Genomic DNA, 17,476 nt, shown 5'->3' with positions numbered 1-17,476 from the left:
ATAGAGCTAATATACCAACTCCACGTCAGCGTTTGGCCCATTGTTGCTTGACTGAGTGTTCCATGGAGAACGCAGTGTTCATTTTTGGACCGGAATTCTAAGAAATATTGTTAATGGAGTTGATATAACGTCCCAAAGCGACTTGGGCTATGAGGGACGCTGTAGTGGAGGGCTGCAGAAAATCTCGGCCACCAGATGTTCTTTAACATGCAGTGACATCGCACTGAACACGGGCCTCAAGCAATTTGTCTCCATTGAAATGCAATCGCTGTGGCTGCGGGATCATATACCCTTGTCCTTTGGGCTGGCATGCTAAGCACCGTAACCACTGAGCCACCGCCGCGGCTTGCTACGCGATAGATTACGCCACACAATTAGATCACAAGCATCATGTGCGTCAGCGATATGTCTTACTTCGCCTTGGCTGGGGAATACCATATGTTTGCAAAAACAATACAAGTATTGTACTTGGTGCAACCACTCACGTGTCATGCATCTACAAAACGAAATTCACAGATGGAGTACCTTTCACTTTTTATTTCAATACGCTCACAACATAACGTAACAGAAGGCATTCCAGGAAAACATCATGAAACTATATGTGGAAAGTACAGCCTTCAGTTACTGAATGTTCTCGGGTTAGATGCAACAGCATGACAGTCAAACAAAATACCAAACAATGCAATTTTTCTTTTTTTAGTACAATCAGCACAATGCCATCACCAAAAACCTCAACATCCATAATGCCCAACTAGACTGCGTGTGTCACATCCTTGCCACACAATATTAATGCAGCAATTTTTTTTAGTCTGGCCCCACAATTTCGAATTAAAAAATGGTCGAATAGCAGAGCTCCATGGACAAGTCTAGGAGGACCTGCCACCCTTCGAAAAGACAATGAATATTCTTTTCACTAGTTGTTTTTGTATGCGGCTAGCTCACTTAAAAATGGGCTATATTAAATACATGCAAAGAAAATCTTATGTTTCTTGCAGAAATCCCCAAAACTTTCCTCAGCTTTACAGACGAGCACAGAAGAGGGAAGTTTTGGCACTGCTTGTGCTGGCTGGGTGACAGCAGATAGCTGAGAATTTCCAGGTGGACGGTACGTCGAAGGTTCCACACCCAACTGCAAGGCCCTCTTGCGCTGCCTGTGCTCAGCAGACTCGTAATGATCGAACGCATCCTTGGAACACGGGAAACTTGGTATTTTGCATATGTCACACTGCAGAAAGCCTGTGGGAAATACAAGCAAGCTTCAAGTGGCAAGTCAAGCATCAGGTGTGACATATAAAGCACCAAAAATAAACCACTGAGAGCATGATGGCTTTGAATCCCTTGGTCGCACCACAGATTAATGTGCATGTATACCTCATTGCAGACCTTGAAATGCTCAAATAATGCTTTTTATAGTTGAAACGAAACTATTATAAGGAATCAAAACATAAGTGCTATATTTGTGCATCATGTGTTTTTCTCATTACATTGATTCCATTGAATGTGTTCTTGGTGCTGGAGAAAAATCAGCCAATGAGTGAATATTATCTTCTTTGAGTGTTCATCGTTAGAAATACAAGGCAGTATGACCGGTATCCACAATGCCCAGTTCCACCCTCCCCCCCCCCCCCCCCCCCCCCCTCCAAAAAAAAATCCTATATTTTCTTCCTTGTCCTTCAAGCTCTCCCTCAGACAATTTTTTTAAACAAGCCTTCCTGTGCTTCACTTTCTTTTTAATCTGCCAAGAAAATGGCCACCTTTTTTATGTTTACAGAGCAAGAAAACGAAAGACCGAAAAAGTTCTACGCATGTGCTTTCCTGTTGAATACTCTTAAAAGCGTGCTTTTTCCCTCTGACTGGATGCTCTTGTATTGCATGTTATATCTTTGTGCCCTCCTTGCTTGAACCTAACCAAAAGATCTGCAGTAGTGTGTCAATAAAAAAAAAAGTACTTTCTAGCAAATCACATTTATTAAAATTTCATACACCCGGCATCCTGCCTGATGTGGCCATTGTTCAACAAACTGTTGCTAACCAATCACAGCAAAGATGAACACTCAAAGTGTCTAGCTCACTTAGGGCATTTTTCCTTACAAATGGAAAGACCGCAGATCCAATGCAATCCAAGTGTCAAAATGCAGTGCAGTTTCAAGACAGCTGTACTTACCGCTTCGTGTAGAACTTGCCTGAGGTGCTACAACAGCAGTTGGCTTCGCCCCAGAGGTCTGTGCTTCTAGTCCTGACAATGGCTGTTTCTTTGCCATAGTCTTGGCGTGCCCGGCACTGGCCATATGAGCTTCCAGTGGAATGGGCCCGGTGAATGTCATCTGACATGCCTCGCACTTCAAGCACGTCTGGAAAATGGAAGCGCTTTGGATTTTCTTCTTGTGTTTTTCAGACTCCAGGTGTTGCCTGTAGGGGTCTCGCCCTGAGAACGTTTTCCCACATGGCGTACATGCGAAGGCGCTCATTGCTTCCAAAGGTTGTTTTCTGTGGAAGTCTGTGGAAGAATGTTAGCAGCCTGTAGTGACCAGCTGAAACCAACAATTAAGTTCAGTTCTGACCTGCCTATACAGTTCTGAGCCTGCCCAACAGTGGAATAAGGATACGTGAAACAGAAAGGTAATAACGTTATAATGGTCATGCAAATTCACTCAGCCTTTGTCACAAACAATCCCTGAGGCATTCATCCACGATAAAGCAAGATAATGTGAATTGTCACCACGCATTAAATGGAAAAACCTAACACAATAACAATTTGCATGGCAATGACAGCAGCTGTAGTAGTAAGACTATGCAGAATGAAAACACAAGGAAAAGCAGCCAACAGCCAAGACAGAGTTGGAACAAAAGATAAATTCTATGACATAACTTGCATTGCTAACATTACGGTCATATTAATATGCACGTCGTATTGGACCACCAATTTGTTCATTGATTGATAGAGATTTATGTGGCAGACCTTGAGCCCCGGTCGCCTCGGCGACCCAGGCCAATACTGCCACTTGAACAGCAGGGCTAAAGCTGCACATCATTAGCCTCCCACTGCTCCATTTGTACGGCCGAACCCACTTACAGTACAGTGAGATGGAAAGTAGGACGAGGTGAATCGGACTTATCAGCACTTGCAATGGTTGCAGTTATAATGAATGCTCACTCTTTATGAATAGGGATGGTGCTACAATCGAAATACATATTAGGGCAATGCCACTGCGTCTCAGCTACAATAAACAACTATGGCTGCGGCACTTGGATATAGCGAACGAGGAGGTGCCATAAACACGCTTTTGCAGTCGAAAAACTTGTGGTTCCCGCAAGAGTGGTGACCAGAGATAGTTTCCTTTCCCCTGTAACATTGCTCCAGAAAGAACGTGCTGACCAAAAATAAAGCGACCAAAAACTGGTAATGTAAACTGCCAGCCGAGCATGCGCCAACGAGCTGCAAGGTCAAGTGTGTCCATGTGGATCGGCTGCACAAAGCGTGCCAGTGGAAGGCAGACAGGGACAGCATTGAAAGGGACTGCCACAGCCACTACATCAAGCGTCAGCTCACGGTCAGTGCTCAACCAGCAGCAGCAATTCAAGATCTTTGGATACCAGCCCCTGGGTACACCTTGTGGTCTATCCGGTCACATGGCATGCATCAGCTGCCTAATGAGCTTTTCATCTCCTGAGCCAATTTGAGTGCCTTGACACGGAATGCGCACATGTGCAGCGCTAGTTTCTTTGTTGAATGGGTCCCGGAATGACAGATGACGCTGTCGAAAATCCGCGTGATCAGATCGATCACATATGGATTTGTAGCAATGCACCTATTATGCACAGCTGGTCAGGCCTGCTGTTGCTAAGAGTAATTTTGTATGTGCAGATGATGACACAGCCACGAACTGACGATCCCTTGAAAGCGAATTATGAGCACCCCTTGACGGCCAGGAATATGGTGAAAACGATGGTGAGGAAGCTGACCAACCAAAGTTGCTGCGAACGCTTCAACCGTGATTAGTTGTACCGTACCTCTACAGCATATCTGTGAGCAGCAACAGTTTCGTTGAGAAGCACGTTAAAGGTAACAGACTGGATTCCAAGAGCACGCAAGCACAGAATGGGACAGCAGAAAGCCATAGGTGGGCAGATGAGATTTACAAAGTTTTGGGGGAAAGGGTGTACAGCTGGTACAGGACAGGGTTAATTGGAGAGAGATGGGAGAGGCCTTTGTTTTGCAGTGGGTGTGGTCAGGCAGGTGATGATGATTATATACTGAACACTGAAGGAATTAACACAAGGCAGGTTTAGAATAGCGTACTCGCGCTGGCATGCACCGAATGCAAGCATTTGACGGGACATTATGTTGCTTGTCACATATGCAAATGGAGACGGAACTATAACTTCAGCTTAGTGGCATCATCTTTTTTTAAAACTGAAAACGATTTCTGCCAATAAACCAACATTCTTCTTTAGGTCTCATACAGAACCGGCACTCAAATAAAAATAAAGCAAATTTATTACTCACAAATTTTGCTCACAAAATTTGGTAGGATGAGACAAAATGAAAGCGCGAAGCCATTCATGACCAGTGAATTTACTGAAAAACCATTAACAACGACACATTCACACCAAAGCAAGGTGGCCTACTTCAAAAGCACACCGCCATGTTAGAAAAGCTACTTCAGTGTATGCATGAGTTATGTACGCTAAACTAGTTTGGTTTAGTTTATGGGGTTTAACGTCCCAAAGCGACTCAGGCTGCGAAGGACGCCGTAGTGGAGGGCTCCGGAAGTTTCGACCGCCTGGGGTTCTTTAACGTGCACTGACATCGCACAGTACACGGGCCTCTAGAATATCGTCTCCATCGAAATTCGACCGCCGCGGCCGGGATCGTACCCGCGTCTTTGGGTCAACAGCCGAGCACCATAACCACTGAGCCACCGCGGTGGCCTGTACGCTAAACTCACCGAACAGGATACGTAACGTGAGCGTATGTTAAGGCTTGATTTGAAATAGCGTTTGTGGCAAGCGCACTTCAAAGGGGCTCCAAACAGGGCTCTAATAGAGTTGTGGTACAAGAGGGCGATATTGCACACAATCACAGCCATTCGCACAATCATATTCATACAACGCATTGCTTGAACTTAGTATAAAATATATTGTCCCCAATGCGATTTTTCCACAAAAAAATTTCTGCTGTTCCCTTTCCTATCCTTAAATTCACTCCAGCGACCAAACCGTAATTTGACTGTTGCAGCTGCTAACTAAGCCATAATTGAGGTGAAAGAGCCGCTCTAACAGCAATTAATGATAAGACAAAGCGAAACTATACACATCTTCGCAAGCAACCACATAGCTGTCATTATATGAGAGAACAGCGTTCTGGACTACTCAGCTAAATTGAGAAACATGATACAGTTCGGACGACTTCCGACAGGGCAGGCATTGACCATTTCTAACTTTACCAGGCTAGCGTACCCCGTGAACGAACCACGCTCCCACGGTGCTACCAACCGAAGACGCAGACCGCGCACTCGTTCGCACGCATAGCCATCGAACTTTATGCATCGAATGGCCATCGAACGATCTGGCTTGGATTGGCCATAGAAACATGCAGCAGACGCCTGCGCCGGCCATGGATATAGTGAACTAGGATAAAAAGACTGAGGAGGTCGCCCCGTAACGGGTGAGCCCCGTAGCCCCGTCTTATGGGAGTTTACATGGAGCTCCTTCAAGTACCACTTCAGCCACTATGGTGTTTGCACACTACGTTCGCGCCAAAGTTGTCTGCGCGCGTGACGCGCCATTTCAATGCTCTCATTTTTGGAATAAAACATTTAAGTAGTGCCATTCTGTTTCCGAAAAATTACCCGCACCAAGTAGCTCACCGGCCCATGATGCTTTGAGCGTCCATGGTGGCTGAAGTGCAGCGCCGCCAACGAAACTCTATGCCTCCATGCTGCCTGCCCCTGCCATATGTGCCATGCATGGTGCCATGTGATACGAGTGCGAACGTCGTACTGCGCGCTGCGCAGTCCGGCGCACATCGGCTATCCTGTGTATCTGCGTCTCTCGACGTGTAGAATTCGCTCCGTTTCCCATGAAGTAAAAAAAAAAAAGCTAGGTAAGTTTACCACGTTTGTACTACGTGTATTAATGAGCCCTTCACGTGCTAAACTCAGCGGGGTAGGATTCGGTGAGTAGCGGGGAGGGTGAAAGTGGCTGAGATGGCTACCTTTCCTGTTTCTTCGATGCACTGCGTTTTGCGAGTCACAGGTACGGGCATATAACTTTGCACTGGTTGTAGTAATATATTTTGTTCGCCGGAAAGAGCTTGGTAAGAGGTCGCGTTAAGTGGTCGAGAGTAGCCCTCGACGACTTTGTCAGCCCACTCAACGCCTCCGGGCCACTCCACCGCCAAAACTTGCGTTCTGGGTAGTTCTGGGGTCACAGCTAGCTCAAGAGGAGTAATGCTTTTTTTTTTTTGGCTTGGATTCGTCTTTTACTTATGTTTTCGAAGCACTATATACGCAGTGTTTTGAACGGTTATTCCACCTTTAAATTCTTCCTGCGATCTTTTTGTGCGTCCCTTGCTTTCCGCTTGTCCCACGTTTGGTACAGACCGGTACTAAACGTGGGACTACCCTGCACGGACCAGCTGAGCAGCGGTAGCTCACTTTAGCAGCGGCGCCGGCTAGTGATTAATTTTATGCCTCGTCGAGAGACACCTCGTCCGTCTCGGAAGGGGCAGGGTGCTCGCGATTGTATCGTCTCGTGCACGCCATTTTCTTTTGAGAGGTGATGCAACCTGTAGCAAAAAAAAAAAAGACACAGCCACCTTATCGCGTAGCTGTTCGAAGGTAAAGCTTGAGGGTAGTGGGGTGAAAGCGGCTAAGGGGGCTTTCTTTTCTCTTGGACGTCCCGCGAAGGCAATTTCTTTTTCCTTGGCACTTGTCAGCTTCCGATTAAAGTGTATTTTTTTGGCCCAGAACTTCGGGGCGAGTTGGGGGAAGCTGAGTGGAGGGGAAACGCTCTTCCACGTCCGAGATAAGTTTCCGTTTTGTTGAAAGGCTCATTAAATAAAAAGAGCTTGTTTGCCACGACAGCAACAACAAAAAAAAAAAGCGCAAGTCCGGTGTTTAGGGCATCTCACTAGTCGTACCGAAATGGGCCGTGCGGCCAACTGAGCTTGCTGCTCACTTTGCTTTGTGCCGTGATTATTTGACAGTCAGATGACGAATGCCGATAATTGCAGCCCCTTTGTACCGGGGACCTGCAATGCACCTACCTCCATGTGCACTGTTGAAACCTTTCTTGCATTGTTTACTAGCATTGTTTGAAATGTTCATCCCTGAGTGGTCTGCTAGAGCATGCATTGCATTTTTGTACTAGTGTCATGTAACACGAACTAGGTTCACTTGCCTTCTGTTAGCTTTGAATAAGTATTTGCCAAGTTTCGTCCTCGTATGAGTCTTTCTTTTTTTTCCAGCTTGAAGTTATATCGTGTACTGATCATGTCATTTCATTGTTTTCACTTCCACCATTGTTTCAGATGATTGGAAAAGTAAGCACCCAAGGTCCTGCTTGACAGCACGGGCACCTACTCCAAAGCTCCCTTGGACCAATATGAAAATGGAATAAGGTTGGTGACCTATTGGGGGGGGGCACACATACTTTGGGCTAAAATATGCATGGTAAAATATCTTGGAAGTGTGTTTCAGAGACCCTAAAGCACCAAGTAAAACCACATTCGACATTTACAGATGTCATTACATTGTTTGTATTTAAATATTTCAGTAACTCATATTACACTATGTACCTATATTTATTCTCCGAGTCGCTAATTAATGTTGTTGCTTATTGAAATTTATTTTCATGGGAGGTCCTGCCCGCGGTCTTGTACCATAGGACCTCTCGCTGTATGCACTTGTAACTTTGTTTGAATTCCTTAATCAACTTTCAACTTCAACTGCAAAAAAAAAAAAGCACGCTGCACAAAATACAACATGAACGTTAAAATTAAACACGTCCGAGCATGCGCTGATATCCCGGGCCTCTGAGACTAAGTCTTGCTATTGAAACTGAAATCCGACCTTTCCACTTGGTTGCCTAATTCACCACTACTGCTCTAAAAAGGAAGAGCATAAAAAAACTGCTCAGTGTAGCCTTTCGCATTTGAGAAGCGCGCGGCAAAACGGACGCCATCATTGACTGGTGGACTATCTCCAGTCAGTTTCATTTTTCACATCTCCTCCTTGTGTTGGAAAATGAAAAAAACTAAATTGAAATCAAAGAAATGGCGCAGCTTGTCCAGGAGCACAGTTTTGAATTTTTGGCTGCAGGTTCAAAACTTGGGTCATATGTACGACCCATGGCCTATGACACGGTAAGAACAGGGAATATGCTGTTAGCGTCACCAATATTTTTTGATGAATAGGTTAACTGGCGGCCAAGAGAGCACGTATAAAAATTTTTGACTAACACATTGTGATGCATGGAAGAAGACCATTTCACATACTTTTAATAAAACACACTCCGTAGGCCAGCGAGAAGAAGGTCTAGAGTTTTCACCAAAAACAACGCTGCTGTTGCCCAGTATGCCCTGTGTGTGACAAACTTCCATTGACTAAATGAGCCATGTAATGCTCAGCTGTGGTGTCCTGAGGCCTTCCTTGTTGCACAAGGTTGAGAAACAGCTACAAAGCTGGCATGTGTGCAGATTGTGCTTTGAGGTCTTACCTGAAACATGCATCAAACACTGTAGAAGCTGTACTGGAGGCAGGCTTTATATGAAATTGTTATGGCACCCTTTAGAGCTATGCTGCATGTAAGAAAACTTGGCGCAAGAAGCTGTAGGACTGCCCCTTGCATTAAAAGCTGAGATGTATGCACATACATTTTTCAAGGTAGCATGGTTCAGGGTGTGCACTGGTGTGGTCGTTAATTTTGAATGCAAGCACTTTGCAGCATCTTTCCGGTAAATATGCGCCGTTCTTATCGGACAAAACAAGCCCTCACCCTGGCATTAGCGTCGGCACACACGACTTTTCTCGTCCCGCAGCACCAAATACAGCAAGAGCTTGCCGGGAGTGCAAGCAGGAACATTTTGATTTGTGGTAATTTACAGTCTCAACACAGACATGTGCTATCACAAGTTGAGCCCACTAATCAATGCCCACTTCGAGCAAAGACGATTGCACATTATATGCAGCTTGCCTTGCTGACTCAATAATTTTCAATGGTGCTACAGGATGGGTCGTTAACAGTGGCCACAGTGCATGCCAGAGAAGTGCAGTGAAGACGCTGTTCGAAGCTGTCCCTATACAAAGTCTCAAGTTCGAGCATTGTGCATATGACCGACCCTATTCACTCCCTGTGAATGATTGAAACGCACAGCTTGGGGCTGGCCTTCCCGAAAAGTGGCATGCAGCGGCAAGGGTTTAGGTCGTCCATGCAAATGATATTGCAAAAGCGCGCTCCACAAAGCAATCTCTCGCCCTCTGTCTACTGTCTGGTGCTAATAACTGCACGCAATAAATTCAAGACAATTAACAACATTACAAACGAGAAAATTTAAATTTTTTTACTGTGCCATAGCCTTATTTCCCATATTACACATCTGAACTGCCACATCTTCATGCATTCGTTCACACATGCATTACTCTTTCTTTGTTAACACGCTAATTCTGTTTACAATAAGGCACCCCTTTTCGTGTCGAACTCTAGCAGGCACATAACATGGTCGCAAACATTTTATTCTTGATCGAAATAACAGCATATTAAGGGACTATATGTGCTAGTGGATGCACTTGGAGCAGGAGGCGCGCTGTATGTGCTACTCATAGGTGCAGTGCATTTGATCGCGACATCATGTCTATAGTCCAAAGCCATTGGTAGGAGGGTGATCCTCTGAGGGGAATCCACTGCTTTGTTCTTGAGCTGTATCCAACTATGCCTAACGCAACTGCAGGCATTTTTCTGTAATGTGGACTGCACGTTTTATTTCATGCGTGTAAATTACTTTGTACCTTTCAGACTCGCGTCTTTAATGTTCTACTCTGAGGGTATCAGTGCATAAATACCAAAACCAACGAAACAGGTCACCGATATTAACTTGGGCCAAAAGTTTTGCCTTGGCACTATTCACAACACACCTTGACTCCAGGCTTTTAAGGGGGGATGGGGGACTTAAAACTTTCAATTATGACTGGAATCTTATGAAATTTTGCACACAGATGCGTTTTTCTCTTCTCATGCCAAATATGTAATTATAATTGAGCTAGTGGTCTTAAATCTTACAAAGTCTAGAATGTAATTAGGTAATTGCTTATGTAGCTTTAATTAACTTTCTCACTGCAATTTGTTGCTTTTAATTACATGGATTGTTAGCTAGAGAGTTGAAATACCCGATGACATTCTTCGTTTTTCTCTAAAGGCATTTCATCCTGATATACTATGTCGAGAGTAAAAGGTCGCGGTATTTGATACTGCAACTTGTTAAGATAATTGTAAATTGCTATTTATACATGGCCTAAACAAAAAAAAAGTAAGAATGTCATCGGGTGCGGGAATTCTCTGGCTATAAATTCATGTAAATAAAAGCAACAAAATGCAATGAGAAAGTTCATTAAGGCTGTGTAAAAATTATCTATTACACTCTAGAATTTAAGATAACTTGATCTAAGACCATCACCTCAATTATGATTACACTTTTGTAATCAGAAAAGAAAAACGTACCTGTGTGCAAAATTTCTAGCCACAAAGACCCTCGTCTCCCCTTAAGCTAAATTTGAGACCACATAGCATAGGGTGCCAGTTAAAAAGGTGGTGCTGAGCATGCAGTGAAATTTGAGTAATTTGACTCCGGCACGGTCCTGCTAAACGCCCATGTAAGGCTACAGTATCAGACGCTTGTTGTTAATTTGGACACTGCTGGGCTTAAACTGGTTAATTCAGACGCTAGAGGGGAGCCATGCTGAAGTATGATCGGCATGGCGAGTGATTGACCAGATTTCCTGCATGGAACCTGATTGAGGTGCATGTTGACAGTGCACCTGTCACGGGTGCACAATGGCAGAAGTGGTGGTGATTAAAGGGCCCCTGACCGGAAGATAGCCTGATCTCATATTTTTCATTTTGTGTGTTTCACCACCAGCTCGCAGTGAAGGCAGCCATCGCCTGCGCATCAGCCAGCCAGTTGAGCCTCGCTGCGCGCTGTTTCGGATGCTCATTAGTTTTGCTCATTTCGATGCTCCGGATGCAGTCGTGGCCTCGTGTCAGAGCGCCCGCCTCGGCTTCGGGAGGTGATGGGTTCGACTCCCGCCACCGGCCGGGTACCCACCGGTTTTCTCAAAATGGGTACAAGCTATGGCCCGGCCTGGTGCTCGGCTTACTAGGGCTACATTGCTTGGGAAAGGAGCCTGCGCCTTCAAATCCCGTCACTGTGGGCAGAGAGTCGTGTAGACAAATCGGAGGTGCATCGGAGATGGAGGTTTGTGCTGCATAAGTTCTCTGTCTCTTCAGCCGGGCTCGGTTGGCGTGAGCCTGTAAAGCAAGCCAAAGGCTGGCTGAGGTTGGGTTCCTAAGCGCATGGGTGAACTCTCACCCGAGGCGGCCCTATTAAAATAGGGCTAATCTGTGCTCCCTAAAGGGTGTACGGCGCCTCGGGGCTGGCGGTGCTCGGTGTATGGTGAGCCGCAGCCCCACCCAAAACGTTAGCAGCCTCGTGTCAGGGCTGGATTGACTGGGGTGTTGTGTGTATCGCAGCACCGCCGCCTGCTGTCGGCTGTCAACCGGAGGGTTGGCTACCTGGCCGCAGTTGAAAAGCTGTGACTGGGGCTGTGGTGTATTAGGGTTGCTCCCAGGCCGGCTAACACTGGGAGGGATAGCGTCCTCCTGTTACCTAGCGGGGTGTGATGGCACTGGCGATGAAAGTCCTGAGGCGAAACGCTGGGAGTGGTTGCGTACTCCTGTAATCCAGTGAAATAGGAGGCGATGCTAATGCATCCCAGGACCTTGATCCTGGGAAGGGTCTGTGGTGATCCTATCCCAGTACTTAAAGCGAGAGAGTTCATACGCTGCGGCAGTCTAGGGATAGGCTGCTGTGGCTAAGTCTCCAGCAGATTCGCTGCAGGGAAATCCCCGCTGACTAAAGTCATCAGGGGTAGGGGCATCCCTGTGTAACCCGTGTCCAAAGACCACTCGGGAGCGCTGCTGGGGTCTGCCCTCGTTCCCCCTCCGGGAAACCAGGGCCATCTCTGGGAAACGCTGAGGCCTTCGGGCGTCTCAGTAGGCTAAGAGAGCGAGGGCAAAGCGAAAGCAGAACTGGCGCTTGCGTCCCTTGAGAGTCTGTGAGTAGTACCGTCGTGAGACCGGACGGGTGTGGGATGAAGCCCACACTCGCACTGCGGGTACGTAGGCGGTAGGTCCTGCTTGCAGGGCCGGCGTCAAATCCAAGATGCTTAATAAAAGTTGGTAGAATCGGGCTCCCGCTTGCAGTGCGGCGCGAAGGGATTACCCGAAGTCGAGGGCGCTTCGGCATCTGGCAGGGGTGCACATCACAGAGGTGCACCACGGGGAGTAGCGACCCCGCCTGTCCGAAGCTCGTGGGTTGGACCCACACACGACCATCGGGGTGGCAGTAGTTCGTCAGTCCGCCACGCTCGATGGGAGGGCTTTCGAGCCCGAGGATGACCAAACCTAAATTGGTACAAGAGCAGTCTCTGGTGAGGGGACGCACCAAGCACTTTGTGCAAGAGACTTGCACTTGGGAAGTGGCCTGGCCCTGGCCTAGTCTGTGTATGGCCGGGGGAGGCTGTTTTGGCAGGCCGAAAACTTCTTGCACCGAAGCGTGGCCTTGTGGTAGAGCATCCGCCTCGCATTCGGGAGGTGCTGGGTTCGATCCCCAGTGCCGCCGGGTACCCACCGGTTTTTAATGGGTACAAGATTTCCCCTGGCCTGGTGCTCGGCTCTTCTAGGGTGAAATGCTTGGGAAAAGGGTCTTAGACCAAACAGTTGCCTTGGCGGATGAGTGATAAGTTCCCCTGCAAAGCAACCATAAGTCCGCCTCGTGCGGCATAAGCCCAATTTGTGGCCCTTTTTTTCACTTCTCCCAAACGTACACCCCTAGAGGAAGCCGAGCGCCAGGCCGGGGGACGCTTGTACCCTTTTGACCGGTGGGTGCCCGGCGGTGGGTTGGTTTCGAACCACCCACCTCCCGCAGCCGAGACGGGCGCTCAAACCACCTAATGAGCATCATTAGGGTGTTGCTGGTCATTTATTTTCCTTTTCCTGCACCTAGTGCGCGTTTCCCTCGCTGAATTCTGTCCATGTGGTTCTTCCTGTGTGCCAAAACTCGCGCTTGTCACTTGCTGTTCACTGTTCATGTGATGAAGTCTCCACGCTTTCTATGCCACTGCGTGTGAGAACGCTTCACCACTACTGCATCATACCATGACTGAGGCCGTGGAGGTCAAAACAATGTGCGTACAGCAGAGCATTTCACGAAGAATCATTATTGCTGCCTAGATTTCATGTCGTCCAGTTTCTCACTAAACAAGTTTACTTTGGTACATGTGGACTTTGGCATGTTTTTGACCTTTAATCCAAGCATTTTTCCATTTCCTTGAAGTCTGAATTAGCAACGTTTTGCTGTATTCAAATTTCGGGCCACTTCACTGCCCACAGTTCAGTTGCATGGAGTTTGCTGTGCGTGGATTATAACAGCATGCAGAGATTGGTCAAGTACCACACGTACAAGAAAGACTCCAGCGTGTGATGTGTGGATGGGAAAACCAATTGCAGTGGCATGTTGCATGATTTACGGAAGTCTCTCTGCAGTATGTCGGACCATGACGATGCAGGTGTGGGTCTTGGAGAGCTAGTGAAGTTGTCTCATGGATGCTCGAGTAATGGGACATTTCTACTAGTTGAAACTCCGCAAACCAGACATCAGTTTGTAGAAAAGGTGGTCATGTTTATTTATCAACAATAACAGTTCCAGTAACTGCATGTTCTGGGTAATGGGACATTTCTCAGCCTGGAGTGGCGAAATGTATTGCAAGCATGCCAAATCTCCTGGGAGCCAGTCGTTTCTCCATTGGTACATCAGATGAACTTTTTCTCTCCAAGCCAAACCTTTTCTTGGTGACCACATTTTTATGCTGTGTAAATGTTAGAACACCAGTGTGCTGTGCAGTGTCAGTGCACATAAAATAAACCCAGGTAGCCTAAATTAATCTGGAGCCCTACACTATGGCATCCCTCATAGCCCATGCATTGCTTCATCGCGTTGCCGCATAACACCTTTTCTTGTCAAAGCATTGGAAATATGGAATTGGTACCCATTGGGGACATGTGCAGCACTCAGGAGAAAAAACAGAGGACATGGTCTGATCACTGAGAGGGGTCCTGATCCATTTCTGCTAGGTGGCTATGCCTGTCGTAAATAAATTTGCGCATCAGAGGAACTTGATTGCCAACTGCTACGACACTATCCTTGGCTCTCCTGTGCCACATTTCAAGCGCTCTTCACCTGTCGAGCCCTTGGTGGGCACTACTTTGGCAGGAATGAGCGAGCGAGCATGTGCTGAAGTATACCGGTGTTCAGCACCCAATGAAATTCTGGGCTAATAATCTCTGTCTGCATGCTGTTAACATAACGTCAAGTATTCTTTCTTCATGGTGCAAGTAGTGCCATTACTATTGTCATCATCACTGAGTGCACTGTTGTGATGGGGCCCACTCTAAGAAATGCATGGCACTGGTAGGCCAAAGAAATTTAGGCCCTTTATTCATTGGTATGTGATGCACAGTTGCACAACTGGAAGCTCAGGCCTTTCACTCCAGATGGGCTTAAAGGTGCAGTGAAGAGGAATCTGAACTTGTCTTTTTGCCGCGGGAACTCAATCTACACGTTGCGAGCATTCTTAGAAACTTCAACTTAATGCCCTGTGTGGCCGATTTCCCTAATTAAATCGGATTAATGTCCGGCTCCCACCTTTATTTTTTGAATTCTCCCCGTACAGTGGGCAGAGTCGACCAACGCGTGGCTTTCAGCGAGCTCCGTGGAGGCTTTAGCTTTCGCTTTATTTTATTTTTTAGGTTTCCGTGAATAAATAGTTTCATTCACAGATGATATAGCCGCAAAATAAGCCTGCAGAAATAAAAATATGCGCTGACTATTTGCTACTACAGATTACTACATATTACTCCGCCGATGGCAGAGCGGCATTGCCGCCATGGGACTGGGTGGAAGGCACTCCTTCGCATTGGTCGACTCCGCCCACCGTAAGGGGAGAATTAAAAAAGAAAAGAAAGGCGGGAGCCGGACGTTAATTCAATTTAATTGGGGAAATAGGCCACACAGAGCAATAAATCGAAGTTTCTAAGAATGCTCGGAACATGTAAATTGAGTTCCCGTGGCAAAAAGACGAGTTCAGATTCCTCTTCATTGCACCTTTGAATGATCCTTGTTGATGAAGCATCCTGATTCTGATGAAGTGCTAAGCGCCTAAAGCCTGGTTAATTCGGCAGTTTTCGGGTGTACACACTGCCTAACTGTGTGGTTTTTACCATCTCGCCAGTAATCATATCGAGAAGGTTTTCTTGTGCGTGTTGTATGTGTGAATTATAAGCACTCCTTTATAGCCTAAACAAGAGTGAGAACACTGCATGAAAACAGGATTCATGAGATGGCATTGAATAGTTCAAGTCATTCTGCGGTACTAGGGCCACTGCCAGTGACCTTCTTTGGCATACAAAAGCCTCTGTGAAGAAAATATAGGCAAGTTGGGTAATAAGGGAGTAATTACTCATTGGCATCCACCCAAGTGCAGCCATACGGCTACAAAGGAAAGCTATACAGGTTTCTCAGAAACTTCGTAGTTAAAGAAAAATTCGTCCTGGTCCGGGGTTCGAACCCGGGACCACCGCTACACCGGAGCAGTCGCTCTACCAACTGAGCTAACCGGGACGGCAAGCTTATGGTAGGGCGAGAGCGAATTGATCAATAACTCGAAGTGGGAACAGTGTTAGTCAAATGTTTTTAGGGGAATCCCCCAAGGGGAATCCACCTTGGGGGATTCCCCTAAAAACATTTGACCAACACTGTTCCCACTTCGAGTTATTGATCAATTCGCTCTCGCCCTACCATAAGCTTGCCGTCCCGGTTAGCTCAGTTGGTAGAGCGACTGCTCCGGTGTAGCGGTGGTCCCGGGTTCGAACCCCGGACCAGGACGAATTTTTCTTTAACTACGAAGTTTCTGAGAAAGCTGTATAGCTTTCCTTTGTAGCCGTATGGCTGCACTTGGGTGGATGCCAATGAGTAATTACTCCCTTATTACAAATTTACTCCACCTTGGGGGATTCCCCTAAAAACATTTGACCAACAAGTTGGGTATGCCAACTGTTCCTTCAGTGCTCATCCACCGCTTGCATTTGAAACACAGCTGGCTGCCTGCACTTGTCATCTTTTCTGTGTGTCGTTGCACACTGGTTTTCTAATCTACTAATACATGCTGTTTCTCATTCATGTCAAACACATATGTGGGAGCTTGTTCTCTGTGTGTGGTTGTTTGCTGCGCTGATCATTCTCTGACTCTCCACTCAGGCTCCTCCTGCCCAGTGGACACTGCTTTGCATCAGTTCTCCTCCGAGGCGTGCGTGATGGCCTGTGGCCACCCGTGAAGCGCCATCGACACTCGAAGTGTTCCCAGGTGGTCTCCCTCCCCAAGTACTGAAGGCTTCCAGTGCTCCTTGGCTTTGTTGTTCTGACCTGATGGCTTACCCCTGGGGAATTGGCGACCCAGTGTCCTCATCTCACTCTGCATGCAATTTGAAGACATTAAAAGAGCGTTGAGAGATGTTTACGTGAATAGCTGTGCCATCATGTATTTTCTTTTTATAATTTATGATTTGAAACACTTGGGCCCCAGTGCTCGCTCCTCCATGCAGCAGGTTTGGAGCGATAGCTTTACTTCATGACCAAAGCTGCAAAAGCCGGGCCACTGCTAAAGCCTTGACCTGGAACGAAAAATAAGTTTTGCTGCTACTAGGATTCGAACCTGTGGTGGCACAAACATGTCAGCTTTGTTGGCTGCTGCATGAGGGCACTATGCTATCGCCACAGCCGATCACCCCTCGTGTTAAATCGCAGCACTCTCCCTCTTTGTGCATTGCACATTGTTGTCTTCATCATCATTCATCTACGACGCGAGCAGATCAGATCAGCTTAACCTTGATCAGAACCTAACCTGAGTGAGTCTAGTATCATCCCGAGGCGTGCCGACGACCCAGCAAAGCAAAACCATGAGCCCGTAAGGCTGAACACATGCTTTCGCATGTCCTCTCTGGTCTGTGAAGCAGACAGTACAAAACACACTGGATACAAAGCAAGAGTTTGGCACAGTGGCACTGCTTTCAGCTGACATTGATGCAAGCATGAAAGCAATGTGCATTGTTTTATTAATGCAAAAGGGTTAGATTGCTCATCGAC

The 17,476-nt window shown here is 46.8% G+C and overlaps 1 protein-coding gene and 1 long non-coding RNA gene across 4 annotated transcripts; one reads left to right on the top strand and one right to left on the bottom strand.

Moving 5' to 3' along the window:
• Positions 1-522: 522 nt before the first annotated feature.
• LOC149365244 (uncharacterized) lies at positions 523-6,106 on the bottom strand. 3 transcript variants are annotated; one of them, XM_089541225.1, is made up of 3 exons: positions 5,871-6,106; positions 2,165-2,497; positions 523-1,236 (listed from the first exon to the last, which is right to left on the bottom strand). In XM_089541225.1, exons 2-3 carry the CDS (start codon positions 2,466-2,468, stop codon positions 959-961), a joined length of 582 nt encoding a protein of 193 aa, XP_089397351.1. In that variant the 5' UTR covers positions 2,469-2,497; positions 5,871-6,106; the 3' UTR covers positions 523-958. The 3 variants fall into 3 exon arrangements, with proteins under 3 accessions (XP_089397351.1, XP_089397339.1, XP_089397343.1); XM_089541213.1 differs by lacking the exon at positions 5,871-6,106 and adding an exon at positions 5,461-5,601; XM_089541217.1 differs by lacking the exon at positions 5,871-6,106 and adding an exon at positions 5,448-5,544.
• On the top strand, positions 5,946-16,856 carry LOC149365243 (uncharacterized). The gene is made up of 3 exons (XR_016282548.1): positions 5,946-6,106; positions 7,535-7,624; positions 16,592-16,856. It is a non-coding gene; the product is annotated as an uncharacterized LOC149365243 (long non-coding RNA).
• The last annotated feature ends 620 nt before the right edge of the window (positions 16,857-17,476 follow it).

Source organism: Amblyomma mixtum, chromosome 1 (genome assembly GCF_055824585.1).
Source record: "Amblyomma mixtum isolate Tamu chromosome 1, ASM5582458v1, whole genome shotgun sequence".
In the NCBI taxonomy this organism is placed as follows: Eukaryota; Metazoa; Arthropoda; class Arachnida; order Ixodida; family Ixodidae; genus Amblyomma; species Amblyomma mixtum.
This window is presented reverse-complemented; position numbering and strand designations above follow the sequence as displayed.